This window comes from Macrobrachium nipponense, chromosome 8, assembly GCF_015104395.2.
Source record: "Macrobrachium nipponense isolate FS-2020 chromosome 8, ASM1510439v2, whole genome shotgun sequence".
In the NCBI taxonomy this organism is placed as follows: Eukaryota; Metazoa; Arthropoda; class Malacostraca; order Decapoda; family Palaemonidae; genus Macrobrachium; species Macrobrachium nipponense.
Genome location: NC_087203.1, coordinates 81,740,437 through 81,749,814, shown reverse-complemented (window position 1 = coordinate 81,749,814; position 9,378 = coordinate 81,740,437). Strand labels below are relative to the sequence as shown.

Below are 9,378 nucleotides of genomic sequence, written 5' to 3'. Positions count from 1 at the left end.
TTCAGTCATGGCCAAACGGCTGGTCTGATGGGTATGAAACTTGGCAGGGTTATAGTGGGGACCCCTAAGATGGTAATAATGGGGTTTCATCCTACCCCCCCTCCCCTCTGCAGGGGGTGGGGGAGAGAAGTCATTTCCTGAAACATAGCTGGTTATGCCCGTAGACTTAGTTACTTTACAAATTTATCAAACATATTTTCTGTATACATTTGACTTATCATTTGGAAAAGAATACTATAGGGTAAATATCAATGACATAATACTAGTACTATAAAAACATTAGTGAGTCACTTATATGAAGCATCAGATGAATATGCTTTTAGTAAGGATTGGTAAATTGCTATTATTAAGAATTCTAGCAGTAACAGAATGAGGGGTCTCTATCATATTTTCCATTTATTCAAATATTTTCATGATTCTGACTTTGTGAAATTACATCATCACTTAAAAACAGTCAATATTGATAATATATATACTGGAATCCATAGTTTCTTAATGCCAGATTGCAAAGGCCTTGCCAGCAAGGCTACTGTTCAAGACAAAATGAAGCAGTCTCCTGCTCTTGAATACAGATTTTTATTTATGTAATTTACCAAGTAATTACATTGCTTACCATTTCACTTGCTGGCAGCTTAAAAATTTTGAAAGTCACGGTAGCGCTAGTATTGGTATAGGTAACTAGCCCCACCCACTTTCAGGGTAAGAGAGGAACAACTTCAGCAAGGAGTTCAATTGCTTCCTGTCAGTTCTTGACTGAAGTTCATTGTGAGCAGTCTGCTTGGATTTTGAATTTTGACACATTGCCTTTGGGAAGTCCTTTGGTAAAGTATAGGTACCCATAGCTTTATTGTTTTTTCTATTTCTCTAATAGAGAATATTAGTTTTCATTATTTGGACTTTTTAAGATATCCGACTCTTGTGCTACTAGCATAAGGTTTTGTAGCAAAGGCTGCAATACTAGACTTACTAAAGAGAATTATGATTCACACACCTTGTGTATAGAGTGTAAGGGACAGGAGTGTTCAATTGACAAAACATGTGACAAATGTTCAGTGTGGGATGCTAAAAAGTGGAAGGTTTTGCTTTCCTATTTCACAACGCAACCTATTTAAGTCATATTTTGACTTAAAAACATTTTTTATAACAAAATATAACCTTATCTTATATTGAGTACATATCTATAGATTCATTTAAACTAACTAGAAGCAAGAAAATCGCTCTGAATTGAGTCTAATACGGAGAAATAAACTTACCTTCTAATTGCTCTCAGCTGATTTCCAAACTATAACATTTATTACTATGTCTGAATTTTATAATACAATGATATGAGAATACATACAATATTATTGGATACAGTGAAGTAAAGCATAAGTTTTTAGAACAGCCATGGAAAAGATGCATATTCGTTATGTTTGTTTTTATAATATGATACTGATAGTGAATATTACTTACATATTTGGCGGTAGATCCAAATATGTAATTGATATTTCCATTTTGCACCGATATATCCAGAAGTATGATATACCACAGTCCGTTATCTCAGTGTGCTACTGTACTTCTAATTAGATCCATATGAAGTTATTACTAGTATTTGTATTTTATATGTATGAACATTTCTTTTTTTGTTTTCATTTTTTACACCAAAGCGCAGTCTGTTCTATGGCACATTCAGAAATTCTTGGTCTTCCAGCTTCTTGAATAAAAAAGATGCTCTAAGAATTTAAATTATTTAAAAATAGCATCATCTATCCTGAATTGGTCATTCAGGTGAATGGACAACAAGAGCCTTTTTATTTTGTGGGAATACACATGTAGTTCAAAATTCTTCATAACATAAGGCACCTTCCTTACCCCAGACCCCAGCAGCTTGAGCTTCTTAAATAGTAGAAGTTACAGTTAGTTGTAGTTGAATGAGAGGTTCTTTCTAATGAGGCAGCCATGTTTGCATGTGCACTATACTCTGATGCTCATCAATCATTTCACGTAATCAGCCAATTTGAATCATAATTGAAAATATTTAGAGTACTTACATTATCATTTTAATTTCACTTACATTATCATTTTAACTTCAAACTGCCTAAAGGTCAAGAAAATAGATTCAGATACATTTTTATACCTGAAGTTGACCATGTACTTTGAAGTTTGATCATTTGATTTGTTATTAACATGTACTGTTTCACTTGAATTTCCATTTTCTGTCACTTTTATATGTTCTTGTTATGTTTATTGTGTGTTTTTCTAAGTTTTGATATTTATGTATGTTTTGCATGCTGCACATAATGTAATTTCCTCTTGCTGGTCTGAAGCCCAGGTGTTCCTGATTATTTGTAGAATTTTTTATGCCTATTACGTTTGATTTAGCTTGCTTTAAATTGATTCTTATGGCCTTATTTTCTCATTTTTATCATATTCTTTTACTTCTTTTATATTGCTTTCAGTTTTATCTTGTCTTTGCATAATGTTATTTAGTTTTTAATTTTGTATTTGTGTAAATTTATTGTTTAAATAATATTCATACCTATTGAAAAATTTGCTTCTCTTTCGATAGAATGAGCTGTCCAAATCTGAAGAATTACGTACCTTGTATGAATCACAGTGTCTTAAACAGGAGCAGACAATGTGTAAACTCCGAGAGCAGAAAGAGGCATCTGAACAGATGCTAAAGGTAAGTCTTTAGATTCAAACATTGCTTGAATATTTATCTCACCATGATCTTTGATTTTATGTAACTTTACACTACCTTTTCTGGGCTTAGCCTGTGTCGCCCTGTGAAATGGTTCCTTTGATACTATTTCTTAGGTATAAATATTGCTATTCATCCTAGAGAAAAAAGAAACAATATAATGCCAAGATAAATGGCTCGCTCACCCTTAATAGAGGTGTCGGTATAGTTAAAGGAGCGAGTGGAATCACTACCAGAGGTCCTTTGCCATTTAGCTCCTTCCTTCGACAAAACCCCCAACTACGGAGGAGCCGTGCTACAGCTCCCGGTACCCTCTACTACTACCGTGAGCGTCTCCGACGCCTGTGACGACATTCCTTTGATAGCCGCCATCGTCACCACACACGTTGTTTTTTTCTCTTGTGTTGTGCGATCGCTTTCAAGGTCTTTTTCCCATATTTCAAGATGTCTTCAGCTACTGCTTCTAAGTTAAGTACTGCTTTAAGGTTACAGATCACATTTTATGCTGATTTCCCTGTTTTATTACCTTAAGGAGTTATAGTGGGAGCGTCACCGTCCCCGGCCGCTCCTCCGACCGCATGGCGGTCTGGGGTTTTTTCTTTTGGTCTCCCATACCATTAGAAATCCCCTTTTGCAGTACTTTATGATATAATTAACCTCTGATGTTGTGTCATGCAGTTAGCTACTTATTAGCTCGGCCTTCACGGGACCTCTCTCCGACCGCACGTTTCGGATCTTAGCCTAGCCTAGCCATCCGTTTCGTTAGGAGTTACTCAGTTAGAACGCATGTTCTCCCTTTAGTCCTACTTCTAGCCCTATGTTTTGTTTTACGATACATTCACATTGGCCTAGGAGTTAGGTTAGGCTATCATACCCCATTCTACGGATTGGCGATTAGCCTATACCCTTGGACCTCCTTTCTCTTTTCATGTTTTTATTTCCTTTCTCCCGTGTTAGCCTAGCTTTTAGATATCATACGTATTTTTCATATATATAAGATTCTCAATATCAGTACTTGGGGTGTCTTTACGACCTTTCTTTTGTTCCGACGGGCCTTCCTCACCACATGTTTACCACCTGGTCGGGAGGGTCGCTGGTCGATCACGACGAGCCACCTAGTCGTTGGGTCTCCTCCCCCGTCCCCTTCATCCCCCCCTCCACACTTTGCCCACCCACGCCACCGGGTGATGACTCGCTGCTCATAGCTAGCTTCCGAGTCTGCATGAGAGGGGGTGACTCATAGGGATAGTGGGGAGGTTTTTCCCTCCACTGATGCTCTCTCACTTGTCACGTGTCTCGGGGCTCGGGACCTTCTCCCCCTCCCCTCTCCGGCCTTATATTGACCGCGGAGGGTTAGAAGGTTCCCCTACCCCACCTCCCCCTCCCTACCCTTCCACCCCCCCCCGCTTCAGCTCCGGCCGGTACTACTCCGTACCCACCGGACAGCCAGGGGGGAAGGAATCACTGGGAGCCTATCCACCCATGGGATAGATCACACGGACACCCTCTGATTTTATGTTTTTACTGTTATATTTATATATATTAATTATTTTATGGGATTTATTTATTATTTTTATTATATTATGTTATTTTACAATTATTCACGATCCGGGGGGTTATGGTTCTGCCTCATGTTATCCCTCTTTGGTTCTCGCCCTGAAAGCTGAGCCCCCCTTGTTTGGTAATTACTACTGCGGCCCCAACGGAGTAGCTTCTCACCACATGCAACTAAGAGAGGTTTAATAGGGAGTCAGCGGCCTTCTCTCTCTCCCCCCCCCCCCCCCCCCCTCCCCCCCCCCCCCCCCCCCCCCCCCCCCCCCCCCCCCCCCCCCCCCCCCAGATCACTATATTCTACCTTATATATAAGTTCATGTTTTGTTATGCCTCCTTACACATATAAGATTTTTTACGTGTACATGTGTGTGGGCCTCCGGGCTTACTCCGGCAGTCAATTTTGCATGTCACTTATATGTAGAATCCTTATCCGTCGGGTCTACTCCGGCACCCACGGATAGTTACATTGTACCTCCCCGGAGGTTGTCAATGGTACTCATGTATCCTTTGACTTACAGGTCGTGTGTTGCCAGGAGGTTGGGTGCACTGCTGTGTTGCAGGACCCATGCGGCCACGTAGTCTGCCGCTCCCATGCAGGGTGCGCAGTGAGGGTGGAGGACTTCCTCGTGTGGCACCATGAAGGATGCCAAACCTGCTACGTGCTTGTAGGCGAAGCCTCCATCGTAGTAAGTTTTTTCTTACCACCGTCAGCGTTCGATACCTGGTGATACTGACGATACTGACTATACTTTACAATGTTGTCATATATTCAGGTACTATGAATCTAGTCACGACCCTAACGTCCCCCCTTTTGCTAATTTTAGACCTCTCTTACAGGGTTCCGTTGAAGAGAAGAAGAGGGCACTTTCGACCCTCAAAGCCTGGGTTGGAGGATTTGGACGCAACTCCAAAGGGCACCCCTACATCTTCGCCCAGGAAATGGCCGATCTCATCTTCCCTGGTGCCAAGAAGGGATCAGTGGTCGACCCAATAGTTGCCGCTCCAGCTGATAGCGGACCTCCAGGCGATGGTCTCCCTTCCGGACAGGGATTTCTCTGAGGACGTGACGGAGGACGTTGCGGCAATGAACCTTGACGTCGAGCCCATGGCGATAGAATCCATGGGCACAGGTAAGGGTGCAGTAGAGGCAGGTTCTTTGGGATCTCAGGGCCCTTTCCTGAGCTCTTCTTCTCCTTCTCCTGATCCTTCCTCTTCTACTTCCTTCCGGGGCTTCACTGAAGACCAACAGGCGGTACGCCCTAAGTCCACTTCAGTGATCCCCAAAGTAAAGTCCCCTATGGACAAACTGGTGAAATCCATACCCAGGAAGTCAGCCCCTTTAACTGACACTAGTACTCCGGCTCCCCACCCCGGAACGGTCAGGTCAAGGGCGGCCTCTTCATCAGCGTCGAGGTCCCCCAAACACAGGTCTCAGAAGGAGCGGGCTCAGGTGCCTCCCTTCGATCCCGAGAGTTTCTCGGCCAACATCTTGGGAGTTATCGTGGGAACCTTGGTTGACAACAAGGTTGGCACGGTACTCTCACAGCTCACAAGCACTGTTGAAACCTCCGGCCAGTCGATCCAATCCCTAGCGGAACATCTGGCCGCTCAGGAGAACGCTATCGCTGGGATCCAGAACTCGATTGCTGCAGGGACTCCCCAGGCAGTACCGGCATCTCCTCTACCAATGCCGGACTCTCGCCTACTGCCGGACTTTAAGGCTGCCAATCCCTGGAGGATTGCATCTCATGCTCCGTTTGTCAACGGAATGTTGACCATTGAAGGCATTGGAACTCGAAGGTTGGAAGACTTCGAGTTCTACCCCAGTAACCTTCAACCCCCATTCATGGGCTACGTCCGCCTAACGGAGGCAGCCATGATGAGGGAAGACAAAGTCCCCAAGGAGACTGTGATCCTTCCCAGGGAACAGGCTCAACAGACTCTGCTGAGGAGCTTAGAAGAGTGGGGATGCGAGAACACACGCATCACGGCTTTCAGGAGTCCTTTCACCACTGCGCCACCACCCTCTTTAGCGAAAGACTTCCTAGGTTGTCGGACTTCCTCATCCAGTCGGAGTACGACGCCCGGACCAGGTTGGCAAGATCCCTCTCCTCCATGACGATGGCTGAAATGACAGCTCTGGTATACCAGTGAGAGCCGTTATTCAAAGTCATGGCTAAAGGTCTGCTGCACACCATGCAGTGCGACCTTTATGACTTTTTAGTCGCCAGGAGGAATTGTAGGAAGCATGTCCTGGCGGAAGACACCATCCGTCATGAGCCTAACAAGCTCATAGCTTCCTCAATTTGGGGGACGGACCTCTTCCCCGCCCCAGTGGTGGCGGAGGTCTTGCACGAGGCATCTAAAGTTAACCAGAGCCTCAAAGTCAGGTGGGGTCTCGTATCAAAGAGGAAGCAGGAATCCTCTGGTTCGAACCCGAGATTAAGAAGAAGCCAAGGAAGTTCTTACCCTTCCAGACTCCTCAGCAGACGCTGGTCCAGGCAGTACAAGTGCCTCAAGGACAGCAGCACTCCTCCTCCAAGAGCCAACAACAATTTCTAGTCCTGGCTCCTCAGTCTCAGCAGCCTCAACCTTCTATGTCTTTTGCAGTCTCCCCAGCTTTCAACCCCACCTACGAAGGACAGAACTTTCAGGCCTTCAACAGGTTCGCAAGAGGCAGCAGAGCTAGGGGTACCTCTCGTCATAGGGGATCCGGCAGGGCTGCAAGTAGGGGTAGAGGCTTCCGGGGAGCGAGAGGCAGTCGCCCCTCGGCAAGCCAACAGTGAGAGTCCCAAGGTAAGAGGGAGACTGTACCTCTTCCGTCACCGGTGGAGGTTCAACCCTTGGGCTCAAAGCATAGTTACCAAAGGCCTGGGTTGGAGTTGGCTAGAGGGCCCTCCTCCAACCAACAAATTCTATCAAACACCAACAACGGAATTGATTGAATATACTCAAGACCTCCTTCTCAAAGGAGTAGTTTCAAGAGTCAACAATTTAAAATTTCAAGGACGCTTGTTCAGCGTGTCAAAGAAAGACTCGGAAAACCGAAGGATCATCTTAGACTTGTCCCATCTGAACTTATACATTCATTGCGACAAGTTCAGGATGCTGACCGTTTCGCAGGTACGGACCATACTTCCCCGTGGGGCCGTCACAACCTCTATAGATCTTACAGATGCCTACTATCATGTTCCCATAGCCAGACACTTCCGACCATTCCTAGACTTCAAACTAGGAAACAGGTCCTATTCCTTCAAAGTAATGCCATTCGGGCTCAACATAGCCCCCAGGATATTTACCAAATTGGTGGAAGCAGTGGTACAAGAGCTAAGGAAACAGGGAATAATGCTAGTGGCTTATCTGGACGATTGGCTTATTTGGGCAAAGAATCCCAAAGAATGCATGGAAGCAACGGTCAAAGTGATCAACTATCTGGAACACCTAGGTTTCCAAATAAACAAAACCAAGTCCAGACTAACACCGGAATCTCGATTCCAGTGGTTAGGTCTTCAGTGGGACTTACAGTCACACACACTATCAATTCCGTCGTTGAAAAGGAAAGAAATAGCAAGAGCTACAAAGCAATTTCTCAAACAACAACAAACATCCCGGAGGTGCCAGGAGAGAATCCTGGGCTCACTCCAGTTTGCCTCAATCACAGACGTTCTGTTGAGAGCCAAACTCAAGGATATAAACAGAGTATGGCGTTCCAAAGCGAATTGCAGATCACGGGACAAACTAGCTTCTATCCCGGCGATCTTACGAAAATGTCTCCGCCCCTGGACGGAGGTAAAGAACTTATCAAAAGCAATTCCCCTACAATTCCCCCCACCGTCATTAGTGATCCACACGGACGCCTCACTAACAGGTTGGGGAGGATACTCTCAGTACAAAAAAGTTCAAGGGACTTGGTCCTTAACATTCCGCCAGCTACATATCAATGTACTGGAAGCCATGGTCCTTAACATTCCGCCAGCTACATATCAATGTACTGGAAGCCATGGTAGTATTTCTCACACTGAAACAGCTCCGGCCACCCAAGAACTCACATTTCAAACTAGTTCTGGACAGTGCAGTGGTGGTACACTGCATAAACAGAGGCGGATCCAAGTCAAGCCACTTGAACCATGTCATGATAGCCATCTTCTCTCTGGCAAGCAAGAACAAATGGCACCTGTCAGCCACTCACTTGGCAGGGGTCAAGAACGTAGTGGCAGACGCTCTATCTCGCTCCGTTCCGTTGGAATCGGAGTGGGCACTGGACAGGAACTCGTTCAATTGGATCAGTCAACAAGTCCCGGGACTTCAGGTAGACCTCTTTGCCACGGAATCAAACCACAAACTTCCTTGTTACGTGGCACCCAACCTGGATCCTCTGGCATATGCTACAGACGCAATGATCCTCGATTGGAACACTTGGAAGAAGATTTACCTCTTCCCTCCGGTGAACCTTCTTCTGAAAGTACTGAACAAACTCAGGACATTCAAGGGCCGGGTGGCTCTAATAGCCCCCAGCTGGCCCAAGAGCAATTGGTTCCCTATACTTCTAGAGTTGAGACTCCGGCCCCTACGGATTCCCAACCCCAAGCTAACTCAGTTAGTGCAAACTCAGACTGTGTCCGCTTCCTCAAGAATTCAGAAAACCCTAACTTTATGGATTTCTTGAAGTTCGCAGCCATGAGGAATGCAGACATTGACCCCCAGAATATTTCATTCTTGGAATCAGATAAAAGGGAATCTACCCTGCTTCAGTATGACTCGTCTGTTAAGAAACTAGCAAAGTTCCTTAAGGATTCAAACTCTCAAGTCATGACCACGAACCTAGCCATAACTTTCTTTAGAACATTGTTTGAGAAAGGTCTAGCAGCAAGCACTATTACTACTGCCAAATCAGCTCTTAAAAAGATCTTCCAGTTTGGTTTTAGTATAGATCTTACGGACTCTTACTTTACCTCCATCCCGAAAGCTTGTGCTAGACTGAGACCATCAGAGAGACCTAAATCAGTCTCTTGGTTTCTAAATGATGTCCTCAAACTGGCCTCGGACATTAATAACGATTCATGTAACTATCTATCTCTCCTGAGGAAAACTTTATTTTTACTAAGTCTAGCCTCAGGAGCTAGGATATCTGAACTGTCAGC

General features: G+C 44.8%; 1 protein-coding gene across 5 annotated transcripts in view; it reads left to right on the top strand.

Annotated features, from left to right (window-relative positions):
- The window catches only part of LOC135222887 (coiled-coil domain-containing protein 77-like), a 343,870-nt gene that overhangs the window by 222,778 nt on the left and 111,714 nt on the right, over positions 1 to 9,378 (top strand). For all 5 annotated transcript variants that reach the window (XM_064261256.1, XM_064261254.1, XM_064261257.1 and 2 more), the window contains exon 9: positions 2,549 to 2,665. In XM_064261256.1, the coding sequence (XP_064117326.1) occupies positions 2,549 to 2,665 (117 nt within the window). The remainder of the gene's footprint in view (positions 1 to 2,548; positions 2,666 to 9,378) is intronic.